Source organism: Lathamus discolor, chromosome Z (assembly GCF_037157495.1).
Source record: "Lathamus discolor isolate bLatDis1 chromosome Z, bLatDis1.hap1, whole genome shotgun sequence".
In the NCBI taxonomy this organism is placed as follows: domain Eukaryota; kingdom Metazoa; phylum Chordata; class Aves; order Psittaciformes; family Psittacidae; genus Lathamus; species Lathamus discolor.
Window position 1 is genome coordinate 101,033,987 of NC_088909.1, and position 15,238 is coordinate 101,049,224.

At 56.9% G+C, this 15,238-nt stretch overlaps 2 protein-coding genes across 8 annotated transcripts in view; both read left to right on the forward strand.

Moving 5' to 3' along the window:
- The window catches only part of ATOSB (atos homolog B), a 39,111-nt gene extending 29,988 nt beyond the window's left edge, over positions 1–9,123 (forward strand). For all 7 annotated transcript variants that reach the window (XM_065662429.1, XM_065662431.1, XM_065662430.1 and 4 more), the window contains 8 exons: positions 201–475; positions 2,289–3,548; positions 5,055–5,113; positions 5,354–5,450; positions 5,945–6,103; positions 7,182–7,250; positions 8,159–8,364; positions 8,629–9,123. In XM_065662429.1, the coding sequence (XP_065518501.1) occupies positions 2,469–3,548; positions 5,055–5,113; positions 5,354–5,450; positions 5,945–6,103; positions 7,182–7,250; positions 8,159–8,364; positions 8,629–8,782 (1,824 nt within the window). In that variant the 5' untranslated portion in view covers positions 201–475; positions 2,289–2,468 and the 3' untranslated portion in view covers positions 8,783–9,123. The remainder of the gene's footprint in view (positions 1–200; positions 476–2,288; positions 3,549–5,054; positions 5,114–5,353; positions 5,451–5,944; positions 6,104–7,181; positions 7,251–8,158; positions 8,365–8,628) is intronic.
- A 685-nt stretch (positions 9,124–9,808) lies between these two features.
- Positions 9,809–14,598, forward strand: STOML2 (stomatin like 2). Its single transcript, XM_065662437.1, has 10 exons — positions 9,809–9,923; positions 10,815–10,967; positions 11,252–11,351; positions 12,019–12,077; positions 12,363–12,464; positions 13,085–13,219; positions 13,328–13,472; positions 13,777–13,856; positions 14,061–14,189; positions 14,309–14,598. Exons 1-10 carry the CDS (start codon positions 9,873–9,875, stop codon positions 14,438–14,440), a joined length of 1,086 nt encoding a protein of 361 aa, XP_065518509.1. The 5' UTR covers positions 9,809–9,872; the 3' UTR covers positions 14,441–14,598.
- Positions 14,599–15,238: the final 640 nt, after the last annotated feature.

Consider the following 15,238-nt stretch of genomic DNA (forward strand, 5'->3'; position numbering starts at 1 on the left):
GGAAGGCATGCAAAATGGATGTAAAACATGAGCCAGGTATGAGAGTTCACAGCTTAGCTCAAAGTATTTGTGGTTTAAATGGAAATCAAGGTGATAGCACTGCCTGAGATGGCCAAGATGTATGTGGCCTTCGGGTTTGCGTTGTTGGGAGAGACTGAGCCTCTATGCTGACTTCCTTGTCTGTGTGACCCTGCAAACAGGCATCACCCTCCTGCCCTTCTGGATAGCATCTGAACCACCCCAGCCCTGCACCTCCTGCTTTCCTTCCCTCAGAGCCATTGTGGAAACCGAAGAGCTGGAGAGGACAGTGTGGCAGTTCAGAGGCACACCGTGATGGTGGGAGCCATTCCACGGCAGCCACGCCGCTTCTGGGGGGTGCCTGGCTGGCTGGTGTCTTCAGCTAATTGTGCCAACAGCCACCCCCTGCGGGACAGGGAAGTTAATCCGGAGCAACCTGGGGTTCTGCTGCAGAGAGGTGAGTTCTGGGCAGCCAGGACAGGCTGCACTGTGGGGTTACACGGAGGGTTTATCTGAAGGTGATCTGGTCCCTCTGCTCAAGCAAGCCCACCCAGGGCCATTGCCCAGGACTGTGTCCAGACAGCTTTTAAATGTCTTATAGAATCACAGACTGGTTTGTGTTGGAAGGGACCTTAAAGCTCATCCAGTTCCAACCCCCTGTCACAGGCAGGGACACCTTCCACTAGAGCAGGTTGCTCCAAGCCCCTGTGTCCAACCTGGCCTTGAACACTGCCAGGGATGGGGCAGCCACAGCTTCTCTGGGCACCCTGTGCCAGTGCCTCAGCACCCTCACTTCTTCCAAAGAAGTGAGGGTGGTGAGAAGAACTTAAGTTCCTAAGTTCTGAGAAGAATTTCTTCCTAATGTCTCATCTCATTCCCCCTTCTCCTGTCCCTACAGGCCCTTGTCCAAAGCCCCTCTCCAGGTTTCCTGTGGCCCCTTTAGGCACTGGAGCTGCTCTCAGGTCTCCCCATCAGGAGCCTTCTCTTCTCCAGGCTGACCCAGCCCAGCTCTCTCAGCCTGGCTCCAGAGCACAGCTGCTCCAGCCCTCGCAGCATCTCGGTGGCCTCCTCTGGACTTGCTCCAGCAGCTCCATGGCCCTCTTGTGTTGTGAACATAGAGCTGGAGTCTCCAAGGATGGAGATTCCACAGCTTCTCTAGGTAGCCTGTTGAGTGTTTGGTCACCCTTACAATAAAAAGAATGTTTCCTGATGTTCAGACAGAACCTCCTGTGTTCCAGTGCCTTCTGCCTCTGGTCCCATCACTGGACAAGACCAAAAAAAACTGGCTCTATCTTCTTTGCACATTCCCTTCAAGAATTTATATCCAGCCTGGCCTGCCACTTTCCCATCCCCATCGAGGTGGAGCCAAAATACCAAGCACAGCCTGAACCAGATAGCCTTGACCCACTCAGAGAGCTGATTTCCCTGTTGCTCACCTGCCCCTAAGCCTTTGCTCCACAAGAGCAGGCAAAGCTGTGTGGACAAAGGGCAGAGCTGCCATGGGCAGTTTGTCAGGCTCTGGAGCTCCTTGGTCTGCAGTGATTTGTGCAGCATCTCCTCAGCTCCTGCAGCCATTTCAGTACTTATCATGCCAGAAAAACCCGTGGTCAGGATCCTCACAGCTCTCAAACTGAGCTGAAAATGGGAAGTGAGGGGCTATGCCTCATGGGGGAGGTCAGACCCTCAGGGCAGGAGCCCATGGTGGGTTCTGCAGCCCCTGGTACCACCCAGATGCTGACTGAGGTGGTGGAGGAGATAACTGTGATGTTATGCCAGGTTCCTGTCCTCTGCATATGGGGTACAGCCCTGCCTAGTTCAGCTCATGTGGCCAGGACAGCTCTTCTTGGTGAGCATGGGGAGACCTTGCTGCCATTGCCCAAAGGGGTGATTACAGGCCGGAGCCCCTGGGACTGGTCTGACTTGCCGGACTCCTGCTCTCTGGAACAGTGCAAGCACGTCCCTGGCAGAGGGCAGGCTTCCTTCTCCCCACTTGTCCAGACTTGTCCCCCATAGTCTCCAGCCTCCTCTGTGTGACCAGGCTGGGGAGGAAGTGCTGATCCCGCAGATGGGTGACGCTGCAGGGCTCCCTGGAGAGCCACAGCAGCCTGGTTCCTCTTCCCTTCCTGGGAGGGGGAGGTCTGAGTGGGGCTGTATAAGGACCTGTCTGTGCCACAGTAGGTCCTTCATGACCAAAAGCCCACATGAGCACAATATCTAAGATGAGCACAATATCTAAGGCTGACTCGCATCCTCCTGCTTTCTCTTTCCAGATGCTGTGCTGCAGTGTATCCCATAGTGGAGGGCTCACCCAGGCATCCTGAGTGAGGGGAGGTCCAACTCCCACCCCCTGTCCTCATACCCTGACCTGTGGCACTTTACAGTCTCCCTTCTGCTACTGCATGGGCTGTTGTGACTCTGGCTCCGCTCGGAGTCCAGGCAAGTGAGGCTCCATGCGGCACATCCACGCGGAGACGTCCCTGCCCCCAGAGCGCAGCGCAGACCCCAGCCTGTCCCAGCCCAGTAGAGAGGCACCCTTGGAGGCTTCCTCGCAGCACTGCACCCACCGCAGCATCCTCATGGGCTACAACGAGACAGAGATCAAGCGCCAGAAGGTTTATCAGGTCTCCATCTTCTCGCATCTCTCCAGCTCCTCGGGGAGCACAGAGCAGCGGGCAGGCAGCCGGACGGCTGTCAAAAGGGGATATCCCGAGCAGCGAACTACAGAGGGAGGGCGAGACCCCAAACGAACTCAATGGGGTGTCGGAGGGGTGGATGGCAAATGCGATGTGGACCCTGGGCAGGCTTCCCTGGATGATGATGATACGTTTGAGGATGGTCTGTTGGTGGAGGAGCTCTCCCTGTGCGGCTCTGCACAGCACTTCTCCCACAGCGGGCTGCGGGTAGTGGAGCACCGGTGTGAGAGCAGCCCCATCCACAGCCCCAAGGCCAGCAGAGAGGACAAGTTGCAGGACGTCTCCTCTTCCTCCTGGCCCCAGCACATTGCCTGCAGTACTTTGCACACGAGAGATGATTGCCCTGTCTCTTCTGGGGATCAGCCCATAGACTATGGGCAGAATGGAGAGCGGGCAAGTGGCCACAGCTTGCTTCACCTTGATTTGCACAATATTGCACACACAGCCCAGCTGGACTCTGCTGGGAAGGACGAGAAGTTGGGGAGCAGCCCAGCACACAGCAGCAGGGCCAGTGGAGAAGAGGGGTGGTCAGCAGTGCCCAATGGGTGCAAAGAGCCGGCAGCTCCGCAGACAGCACTCGGCCCTGAGCCCAGCAACCTGGGCTCCCTGGACAAGACACCTTGTGGGAGCAGCCAGCTCAGTGCCAGCAGCTGCCCGGCCAAGAGGAAGCTGCTGCCCGCTGGTGAGGTTGTGGCCGACTCCTGCTCCGAGGATGAGAGCCTGTCCCCACCAGTAAGGAAGAAGAGGGTCCTGCCGTGCCATCCCGTGCCCACAGCCTGCCGCAGCACTGATGCGAAGGGGGCTCCTTTCTGGAATCACCTGCTTCCCACAGCCAAGGTGAGCATTGCTCATGGGCAGGATGCAGGGAATGACCTGAGGACACCCAGGGCTTAGTGCACATGGCAGTGTGGGCCACTGTGGCACCATGCCCTGTGTGTCCCAGTGTTGCAGCACTGATGTGTGCAGGGCAGCTCGCACACAGTCTGTAGGTTATCATCAGCTTCTGACACCTTGGGGTTGCTGCATCCTCTGCTTGCAACCAGCTCTTTAGCCTGGAGAGCCTTGCTCAGACAGGACATGACGCCCCTGTGACACATGGACACATGTCATGGGGCCACACTCAGTATTGACAGCTTCGTGTTAAGCTAGACTTACCAGAAGGCTTGGGAAGAGTGGCTGTCCTCTGTCTACATGATGAGGGAGAAGGCAGAGGTGTGGGATGGCTTGGGACCCTGGCCATGATATCCATCAGGACAAGGGTTTGGTGGCAGGGAGCGGGATTGGACATGCTCTTACCAAGGAGTGTGAGCCCCAGTGCTGTGTGCAAAGATGCCACTGTCTTTTCTGTGGCTCTGGGATGCACGTGGCATACCCCCATGGTGCCACCAGCTCTTGGAAATGGGGCAGACTCCAGAGGTTTGCAACCAGCCTGGCAGCCAAGGAGCTCCTTTGATTCCTCCCTGCTTACCCACCGCTCCTGACCAGCTCCTTGCCTTCACTGTGTGCTGCTGGCTGAGGCTGCAGCAGGCTTTTGCCAGAGCTGGCACACTCCTCTCTTACCCTGGGGCTTCTCACAGTGCTGGCAACCCCAGGAGGGCCCAACAGCAGAGCTTCCCTGGCTTGGAGCTGGGATACACCATCCATGGGACACAGCTCCATCCCTGACCATGTGCCTTTTGTGGTGCCCGTCCCCCAGCCCTGCTGCCTCCACCACTGCCCTCCAGCAGCTTCCTTCGGTTTTCCAGCCTGGTCATGCCAGCCAGCGCCATCATCCCTTTGTGCTGTGCTGCCCTTTGTGTGGCTTCCAGAAGGGAAAACCCCTGAAAAGGGGATGTCTTTAAAAGGAGGCTGCAGTGTGGCTCTGGCTTTAACCCCACACTCTAAGGCTGTAGGAGTCTGGGGTAGGCAGCACGACCCTCTGCCTGGTGGCACTACTTTGCATGAATCTCCAGGGGACAGGACTGTTCCTGGGCTGGTCAGGGAGCTTCACTGTATGTGTTACCATTCCCTGCGAGGTACAAGGGGTGTCACTGCATGGCTCTTATGGGGGTGTCTTGTCACTGGTGCTGGTCCCAAGACCTGCTTTGTAAGGTGGGAGTTGTGTGATGCACCCTCAGCTTGGGTACCAACACCTTCATCCCCAGCAGAGCCACTCTGGGGTTTGGGCAGCCCCATGTCCCCACCAGACACCCCACCCCTGCAGAAACCAGTGACAGCTCCCCATGGATGAGAGCCTGTCCCATCCTCCTGGAGCTATGAGGCAAGGCAAGGGTTGATGGCACCTCCCAGGGTCAGTCCCTGGCTGCTGTCCTAACGTGGTTCTCACTTCTGTGCCCCCTCCAGAGCTCCGTGGACTGTACTGCAGTCGGAAGGAGGGTGAAGAGCGAGCTGCGCCTCAAATCGTGAGTGTCCTGGCAGCCCTGTGGGATGGACATTGGGGCTCGGGATGGCCAGACACCCCAGCACCCTGCAGCACCATGGGAGGTTCAGGCTATGGGGCGGTGGGGAGTTTCTTCTGCTCCTGAGGGGTAGGAAAGTGTGTTCAACCTCCACCAAAGACAGGGACTGGGGATGTGGAGAAGGATCCCCAGGGACACGGGCAGCATTCCAGTCCGACACAAATGTTCTCTCCTGTTTCAAAGGCGACATCTCCGGAGCAGCCTCCGGAGGGGCACCAGGTCCTCCTCAGCACCCTGGGCCACCACTACCATCAGCCATGCTCTGCTTGGCAACTTTGAGGTAACAGCACCCACCCAGGGGCTCCAGGCTGGGCTGGTGATGGGCATGAAAGGCTGAACCTGACCAGAGCCCTGGTGTGGGGCTGGGCTGAGTGTTCCCAAAGCCTTGTTGTGTTTTAAGCCCAGTGGCAACTGAGCACCATGCAGCCACTTGCTCACTTCTCACTCCCCTCTCCCTCTCAGGGTGGGATGGGGAGGAGGATCATAGGAAGGTAAAACCTGTGAGTTCAGATAAGAACAGTTTGATAATTGAAATAAAGTGAAATAAAGGGTACCTGGACCCTGCTGAGATAGCTGCTGCTCTTCCTGCTTCTCTGTGTGAGATGGATGGCTTTGTGTTGGAGCAGCCAGGGCTGTAAGGACGGGTAGTGTCTGGACACATGAGAGCAAGCAGAGTTGTGGTTGCAGCGGGGACAGGGGTGATCTCACCCACAGCTTCGAGGTGAGGGGCAGGGCTGGTGTTTGAAGGTCCCTAACACCCCCTTCCTCTCTCAGGAGTCCATCCTGAAAGGGCGCTTTGCACCGTCGGGGAGGATCGAGGGGTTCACAGCGGAGATCGGCGCCAGCGGCTCCTACTGCCCCCAGCACGCCACGCTGCCCGTTGATGTCACCTACTTCGATGTCTCTGAACACAGCGCACCCTCACCTTTCCTGGTATGCAGATGGGGGAGGGCTGGAACCATGGGGGAGGTGAGTGAGGGCTGTACCCAGGCACCATGCATCCTGGGGATGTGCCTCTCTGGAGAGCATGGATCAAGCAACCATCAGCCTGAGAAGACCACCACTGTGCTAGGAGCAGTGCTTAGCCCACAAGAGCACAGAGGGAAAGAAGAAGGAACCCTTTGCAGTGTCATGGTTTAAACCCAGATGGTAACTCAGAACCATGCAGCCACTCACTTGCTCCCACTTCTTCCCTCCCACCTCTGGGTGGAATGGGGAGGAGAATTGAAAGAATGTAAACCCCACAGGTTGAGATAAGAACAGTCCAGTAACTAAGGTATAATGTAAAAATACTAGCACTACTAATGATTATGATGATGATAATAATAATGATGATAATAATAATAATGATGATGGTAATAATAATAATAATAGAAGAAAATAACTAGAGGAGAGAATATAAAACTAAAAGAGGAAAGGAAAAAGCCCAATAAACACAAGTGATGCCCAATGCAATTGCTCACCATCCACCGAACGATACCCAGCCCAACCTGAGCAGCAATCTGCCCTTTGAGTGACTCCCCCCAGTTTCTATACTGGGTATGATGAGCTGTGATGTGGAATACCCCTTTGGATAGTTTGGGTCGGATGTCTGTCTCTGCTCCCTCCTGGCTGCTTACAGCACTGGGAGTGCATGGGAGACTGAAGAGTCCTCAATCAGAATAAACACTACTTGGCAACAACCAAAACATCCGTGTGTTATCAGCATTGTTGTTCTCAGACTGAAGCCAAAACACAGCCCTGCACCAGCTACTGGAAGGATAAAAAAAACCTTGTTACAGCTAAAACCAGGACACGCAGGCATAGCAACAGGCAGGCTGCTGCCCAGCCGTGTCATGGCTGTTGCTTCTCCATAACCTCTGTATTGCTGCTTGTTTGTCCCCTGGTTTGAAGAGGGGCTGAGATGGGCATCCTTGCTGCCTTGTGGCAGGCGTTCCCAGCAAGGGGAGCTCTTAGCCCCATGCTGGGCTCCCAGTGAGGTTTCTCTCTCTCACCCTTTCTTTTTCCCCAGGGAGTGATTGACTTGGAGGCCTTGGGAAAGAAGGGTTACAGTGTCCCCAAAGCTGGAACCATCCAAGTGGTGAGTCCTTCCCTGGCCTCCCTCTCCTCTCCTTTCCCCTCTCCCCTCTCCCCTCTTTTCTTTCTCTCTTCTCTCTTCTCCCCTCTCTCCCCTCCCCTCTGCCTTCCCCTCTGTTCTCCCCTTTTCTCTCCTCTCTCCCCTCTCCTCTCCACAGCAGTGGGAAGGGTGATGGTTGGGCTATGCTTGCCCCCCCGGTGGATATACTCCATCACATTGTTTGGCAGGGCAGCAGTCAGAAAGCTTGTGCAGAGGTGGTAGTCTGCCTACAAGAAATCTGGAGAGGGACTTTTTAGAGAGGAATGTTCTAGTAATAGCACAAGGGGGAATGGCTTTAAACTGACACAGGAGATTTAGGTTAGATATAAGGAAGAAGCTCTTCCCTGTGAGGGTGCTGAGACGCTGGCACAGGGTGCCCAGAGAAGCTGTGGCTGCCCCATCCCTGCCAGTGTTCAAGGCCAGGCTGGACACAGGAGCATGGAGCAACCTGGTCTAGTGGAAGGTGTCCCTGCCTGTGACAGGGGGTTGGAACTGGGTGAGCTTTCCAACCCAACCGATTCTGTGATATGTGATATGACCACTGATATGTGGTCACCTAGATAGTACAACAGAGGTGAGCATAGGGTCCCTGGGGTGTTGGCAGGGAGACAAGGTGATGGGAGATGCAGGGAAGGAGGAGGATGGTGAGGAGAGACAGGGTCTTGTGCAGTGGGGATGGAATGTAATGGGATCACTGGAGTGGAGGTGGGTGGAAAGGACTGACCTGTGGGCTCAGGTTATGCCCTCCGGGGCTGGTGCTGGGCTTTCTGGACCCTTGGTGCTGGTGCTGGCCCCAGACACCCCAGCCCTGCCCTATGGCTCCATCCCTATAGTATCCTTCCCAATCTCACTCCCTACCCCTTTGCCCCCAGACCTTATTTAACCCCAACAAGACTGTGGTGAAGATGTTCTTGGTGACATACGACTTCCAGGATATGCCTGCCAACCACATGACCTTCCTACGCCACCGCATCTTCCTGGTGCCCGTGGGGGAGGAAGAAGGGGCCACCATGGCCCCCAGGGACCCATCAGGCACCAGCCCACCGCGCAGGGTCCTGTGCTACCTGATGCACCTAAGGTAGGTGCATCAAGGGATGTGTGCCTGCCCCACGGTCACCCCATGGCTTCTCACCCATGTGTCCCTGTCTCCCCAAAGCCTGCAGCTCAAAGCAAGGGGGATGGCAGCCTGGACCTGGGGAGGAGCAGGAACCCTGCCAAGGGTCTCTGTCCCTCTGCACGCAAGTGGACCAGGGGTTAAAGGAGGGGAGGGGATTGTGCCTCCCACCGAAGCTCTCCTGCTCGTGCCCGGTGTCCTGAGGTCCCTGTCCTTGCCTCCACGCAGGTTTCACAGCTCCAAGTCGGGGAAGATCTACCTTCATGACGACATCCGGCTGCTTTTCTCCCGCAAGTCGATCGAGGTTGACTCGGGCATCCCCTATGAACTGAAATCCTTCACGGAGATGCCGAGGAACCCCTGCTACTCACCCCGGGCCTGACCTCCTGCACCCTCCAGGGCCACTGGGGAGCCTCCAGCCCAGCGCTTTGGGCAGTGATGAGTGAAGGGCCAGCAAGCAAGCACTGCCTTGAAGGATCACCCGCCCCAAGTGCCGCTGTGCTTCCAAGCAGCGCGGACACCGTGCCCTGCAGCAGGGCTGGCATTACCAACCAGGCTTGCGGAGCAGCCCTGGCATTCCAGGGACGTGCCCGAGCCCTTCTGGCAGCACTGCTCCCACCTTGGACACTTGGCTGTAGCTGTGGGGGGAGTGAAGAGTTGTGCTGGGAGCTCCGGGTGAGGCTGCCCACGCTGGTCCCGGGGTTGGGAGCAGGAAGTGTGGAAGAGTTTGTATTTATTAGTATTTATTGTTGCTGGGAGCTCAGAGGAGGCTTGTGCTGAGGGTCGGAGGTGCTGTGCTGTTCTCCTCCCATCCTGTCGGTGATGGATGAGGCCCCGGCAGCGCAGGGCTCGGGGCAGGGGCCATGAGGGTGGATGTGGATGCTGTGGAACAGGGGTGCACCTCCTGCACTGGGGCCGCGTTAAACCCCTCCGAGAGGCCGAGATCTGCGGGGCACGGGAGGGAAGGGGCAGCCTGGGGCGGCGGGGGCCTGTCCCCTGACCCCTTTTAGGCCAAGGCAGACCCCAAAGGGGCCATGGCCGCTGGTGTGGTCCTTGGGCAAAGAGACGGGGATGGGGCCCGGGTCCTGCGGATGCGGGGCCTGGGATGAGGCGGCGATTGCCAAAGAAGCGGGGCCTTGCACCTCTGCCTGATGCGCGGAAGGGACGGGGGGCAGCGCTGGAGCGCGGCCGGGGAGAGGGGACATCAGCCAGGGGTCGGGACGGGCCTTCCTGAGGGGATCTGGGGATACATGGAGCATGGGCAGCTTCCCGTGTTTGAGTCTAATTTAATAAACACCCCTTTGAAAACCGACCCCGGTCCCGGTCCCGGCGGAACCAGCGGCCGCGGCCGCCGCGCCGGCCCGGGCGGTGCACACGGAAGGGGCGGTGGCTCCCGGAGGCCTTCCGGGGCGGCGGGGCAGCGCGGCGGCACGGAGCGGGGCGGCGGGGCAGGAGGGCGGGCGGCCGCAGCCATGCTGGCGCGGGCCGCGCTCCGGGCCGGGCCAGGCCTCGGGCTGCTGCAGGTGAGGCCGCGGGGGGTGAATGGACACCGGGGCGGGGGGGGGGAGCGGTGGGGCCGGGCGGGCTGAGGGGTTAAGTGGGGAGAGCTGAGGGAGCCCCGGGGGGAAGCGGGCCCTGGAGCGGGGCAGGAGGTGGGGAGGGACAGGGGAAGTGGGGTGGGAGGACGGGTCTGACCAGGAGGCCGCATGGCAGCCCTCGGGTGTCTGAGGGGGCCTGGGTGCAAGGGTGCTGAGAGGGGCTCTTCGTCAGGGACGGTAGTGATAGGACTGGGGGAATGGGTCCAAACGGGAGGTTCAGGTTAAATATAAGGAGGAAATTCTTCATTGTGAGGGTGCTGAGGCGCTGGCACAGGGTGCCCAGAAAAGCTGTGCCCAGAAAAGCTGTGCCCCATTCCTGGCAGTGCTCAAGGCCAGGTTGGACACAGGGGCTTGGAGCAGCCTGCTCTAGTGGAAGGTGTCCCTGCCCGTGGCAGGGGTTGGAACTGGGTGAGCTTTGAGGTTCCTCCCAACCCAACCCATTCTGTGATTCTAGGGTACAGGGGCTGAGTGGGGCAGAAGGGACCCCCACACACCCTGGCTGTGTCAGGGAGGCGTTATTCCTCCCCCAGAGTGGGGATGTGAGGCAAGAGGGGACATGGAGAAAGCTCCAGCATGGGTGTAAGCCCCCCATGCCTGCGGGGACAGCCCAGGGACACTCACACTGGCTCTGGGGCCAGGTCTGATCCCTGTGGGGACAGCTTGTGTTCCTCACACAGCGCAGGTGGGCTTGTTGGAGGCATCAGAGCTGCCCTAGTGTGTTAGGGTTGCAAGCAGCGATCCCAGATGGGAAAGCAGGGGTGGTGCAGGGCTCTGAGGTGCAGCCGGTCTCAATCCCATTCTTTCTCCTTCCTGCAGCGCTCCCATCAGCTGAAGCGTGCAGCATGGCTGGCCCCAGCTCCACACCGCTTGAACTCCAGCCTGCCTATGAATATTGGGGTGCTGTTTGTGCCGCAGCAAGAGGCTTGGGTGGTGGAGAGGATGGGCAAGTTCCACCGAATCCTCGAGCCTGTAAGGAGACACTTTTCTCCCCTTCTGGATTCTGCAGGTTCCTAAAGCTGTGTGAGGATTCAGGGGTTCCAAGTTTATTCTTCCAGATCTGTCTGTAGACTTATTTCCCTCAGTGGGGTATTGAAGGCACTGAGAAACCTAAGTTTTCCCCATGTGTAAAGCATGTTTGTTTTGCCTGCAGTATCTGCAGCTTGTAGCATACTTTGTTTGCACAGCTTTTTTTTTTTGGGGGGGAAAGAGAACAGATTAGAGGGCTCAGCCATCTAATCCCAACCTTTTCCCAGGGTTTGAACTTCCTCATCCCTCTGCTGGATCGGATTCGTTATGTGCAGAGTCTCAAAGAAATCGTCATTAACGTCCCAGAGCAGTCAGCTGTCACCCTGGGTAAGGAACAGCCTCTGTGTCCTGCCCCTTTCCTGCTGCTGCGTCTGGGGCAAGGAGAGGACTTTGTGGGGACAAGTGGAAACGGCCCAGGCTCCTGCACTCAGCCCTGTCCCTGGGTTGGCTATACTGCTGGTGCTGAGCAGTATAGCCAACTGCAGTATAGCAGGACCCAGGAGGTCCTGACTCTCCTCTTGGGGCTGCAGCTGCCTCTTCATGCTGGGTTGAATGTACTAAGGTAGCAGTCTGGTTTTTAGATGTTTTCCTGTCTTGCACCACAAAAAACCCTTTGTGTTTCTGAAAAAAAGATTTCAAATCAAGTTAATGGGCAGCTCTGTTAAAATTCTAGTGTCATGGTTTTGTTGTGTCTTGTTTTTCCTCTGTTTTTATGAAGATAACTAGGGCATGAAATGTTTTGCTCTGGAAACCTGAGACTTCTTGTTTATCAGAACAGTCAATATACAGTGTTTTCTGAGGCACGTCCTTTTTACAAAGCCTCTTAGACAAGGAGATCTGTTTTCAGCCAGTCCCTCTTCTGTGCCTTGCTCCTTACACCAGGGAGGAAAGGGATGACCCTGCCCAGCTCTGCTGATTCTGCTGAGGGAGAGGGACTTGCCATGTTCTGTCTTTGCTGCTGCAGTAAACAGGATGTGTTGTTCTCTCCTGGCAGATAACGTCACCCTCCAGATCGATGGTGTGCTCTATTTGCGGGTTATGGACCCCTACAAGGTATTGCCAAACTTACAGCCTCTGAGCTATGCCCCACATGGTTTGCATGTGATGTGCTGCTCAACTGGTTCCCTTCTTCCCTCAGCACACGCCTCACCCTATGCCTGGCTTGATGTGCCCCATGAGGCGGGTGGGCTGAGCGCCCAAATCCCTCCTGTGGCTCCAGACTCCTCTTCTCTTTGGCAGGAGTGTCTGTGGCAGGTTTCTTGTTTTCCCATCCTGCCTTGTTCAGGGGGTTCCTTCTCAGCATTCCATTTGACTCTGTTGTTTGCTTCTGCTCTCCAGGCCAGCTATGGGGTGGAAGATCCCGAATACGCAGTGACCCAGCTGGCCCAGACCACCATGAGATCTGAACTTGGCAAACTCTCCCTCGACAGAGTCTTCCGGGTGAGCTGGGGAGGTACATCATGAAGCAGCCTCTCCCTCAGCCCCAGGGCAGGCTTATGGGCTTAACAGCAAAACGCCCTTTGCTTAGAGGGCTTCTGGCTTCTGTTTCCAGTTGACCTATTAGTGAATCCTTTGAGATGGGTCCTGTTTTGGTTTTTTTCTCTAACAGGAGCTATTTTTTACCCTGCCCTGGGTTGGCTGGAAAGGTTGATGGGGTGGCATGTTCCCAGACCCTTCTGGTCCAGCTCCTTTTGAGGCGGTGACACTTTGCTCAAGCCCAGAATTAATGACCTGGCTGACCTGGGTCATGGGGGCTGCAACCCTCATGCTGTGTTTGCTGAGCAGGAGCAGGAGCTGTTGGCATTCCTGCACTGTGTTTGCATCCAGATGTACACCAGGTGTTTGCATCCCAGCAATTTCAGTTTGGGGCACTGCTCTCCTTAGGAAATGGTGACCCCTTCAAGAGATGTGGGGAGCATGTGACACTGCTTTATGCCTGCAGAGATGGGTTTTTCTGGCTGTCCTTGGCCTGTGAGGGACGGTGTCTATTTCCCTCCTGATCTCCGTTTCATCCTAAGCACCTCTTATTTGCTCTTTGCCATTCTCTTTGTGCCTCCCAGGAGCGTGAGTCCCTAAATGCCAACATTGTGGATGCCATCAACCAGGCTTCAGACTGCTGGGGCATCCGGTGCCTGCGCTACGAGATCAAGGACATCCACGTACCCCCACGTGTGAAAGAATCTATGCAGATGCAGGTTTGGCTCTCTAGGAGGGTGGTCTGGAACAAGAGGGGAAAGTCTGTTGTCTTGCCCCATGGGTGGGATTTCTCCAGCATGGGCGTGGTGTCCGGCCTGTGTTTGCAGGTGGAGGCAGAGCGACGGAAGCGGGCGACAGTGCTGGAGTCGGAGGGGACACGGGAATCAGCTATCAATGTGGCTGAGGGGCAGAAGCAGGCCCAGATCCTGGCATCAGAAGCTGAGAAAGCTGAACAGATCAACAAAGCTGCTGGTAGTGCACCTAGGCTGGGATTTGGGGGTTCATACCATCTGCACTGAGGGGTGATGCTCCTGGAAAGAGATCGCATCTCTTTGGTGTGCCAGGCTTCCTCAGCCATGCTGATCTTCCCTGCTGGGGCCTTCAAGCTGTGTGTGTGGCTGTCCCACAGCCTGGGGCAGCAGGAGGTGTGTGGCAGGAACATAGCCACACTGCTGTTGGGGAAGAGGAGGTTTTGCACGCATGAAATTGCCTTGATTTTCTCCTTGCAAGTACTCTGTGGCAGTTCTGACGTGCCTTCTGCTGTGGTTCATTGCAGGAGAAGCCAACGCCATGCTGGTCAAGGCCAGAGCAAAGGCAGAGGCTATTCAACTACTGGCAGCTGCTCTGGCACAGCAGGTGAGTGATGGATCCTTGGAGCACCCACTGCTTTGGTGCTGGGCAGGTAGAACCATGGCTGGTACCTGTCTTTCTCTTGGGCACTTCGAAAGCATGAAGTGAGGGGTTTGCTGTCCTGGGGACCATGACGAGCCAGGGGTGGGGGTCTGCGTGATGCCTTGGTGGTACATGACCCAGTGCTGAACCCTGTCCCTCTGCCCGCAGCATGGCAGTGCTGCTGCCTCTCTCTCAGTGGCAGAGCAATATGTGAATGCCTTCTCCAATCTTGCAAAAGACTCCAACACCCTCCTGCTGCCCTCCAACACTGGCGATGTCACCAACATGGTCGCACAGGTTAGTGTGATTGGAGGGACCCTGTCTCTTGCCTGATGGGGATTGAAAGAGGCAGCCCAGTGGGATCAGGTCCCCATCTCTCTTCATATTCTCCTCCATGGTGCTCTCATTCCCTCCAGGCCCTGGCCATCTACACCACATTGACCAAGCAACAAACTGTGAAGACCCAGGATGAGGCACCTCCAGCCTGTGAAGAGTCCCAGCCTCCCACCGCTGAGGTGCTTAAGGCAGAGCAGGCTGGCTCCAGCTAGCAGGGCCAGCAGCATCTCTCACCCTCGCTCGGGACCTGCTGGGATACGGCAGTCCTTTTCTGCTGTCTTCCCTGGTCAGGTGTTCTCTTTCCCTCAGTCCTTATTTTGTATTTGGATTTCAGTCATGGAATAAATGGTACCAGTGCTGCTGCAGTACATCCCTGGGAGCCTGACCTCACCATCTGCCATTGAAGAGGAGCTGTCACTCCTAAACAGGCTGCTAACAGGAGCTTGCACAGACACACAATACACAGGAGGAGCTGGGCAACCCCATCTCAAGGCAGAGAGGCCTGATCCAGCATGGGCTGGATTGGAGAAGACCTTAAAGCTCATCCAGTTCCAACCCCCTGCCACAGGCAGGGACACCTTCCACTAGAGCAGGTTGCTCCAAGCCCCGTCCAACCTGGCCTTGAACACTGCCAGGGATGGGGCAGGCACAGCTTCTCTGGGTAACCTGTTTAGGGCTGCAGCACCCTCACAGGGAAGAGCTTCCTAATGTCTCATCTCAGTCTCTCCTCTGTCAGGTTAAAGCCATTCACCCTTGTCCTGTTCTTACCTGGCCCTGTCCGAAGCCCCCTCTCCAGGTTTCCTGTGGCCCCTTTAGGCACTGGAGCTGCTCTCAGGTCTCCCCATCAGGAGCCTTCTCTTCTCCGGGCTGACCCAGCCCAGCTCTCTCAGCCTGGCTCCAGGGCAGAGCCGCTCCAGTTCCCGATGGGGATCCTCGTTGTCCCCTTCCTCTCCCGCTAGCTGCCCCCGCGAGACTGCGGCTCTTGTATAGAGTGCAAGGAGGGGGGCACC

Excerpts from the sequence above, each read along its gene's own strand:
- STOML2 (XM_065662437.1), top strand. The coding sequence starts at position 9,873 with ATGCTGGCGCGGGCCGCGCTCCGGGCCGGGCCAGGCCTCGGGCTGCTG. Across the intron at positions 13,220-13,327 it reads AAGAATCTATGCAGATGCAG|GTGGAGGCAGAGCGACGGAA; the intron begins GTTTGGCTCTCT and ends CTGTGTTTGCAG. Across the intron at positions 13,857-14,060 it reads CAGCTGCTCTGGCACAGCAG|CATGGCAGTGCTGCTGCCTC; the intron begins GTGAGTGATGGA and ends CTCTGCCCGCAG.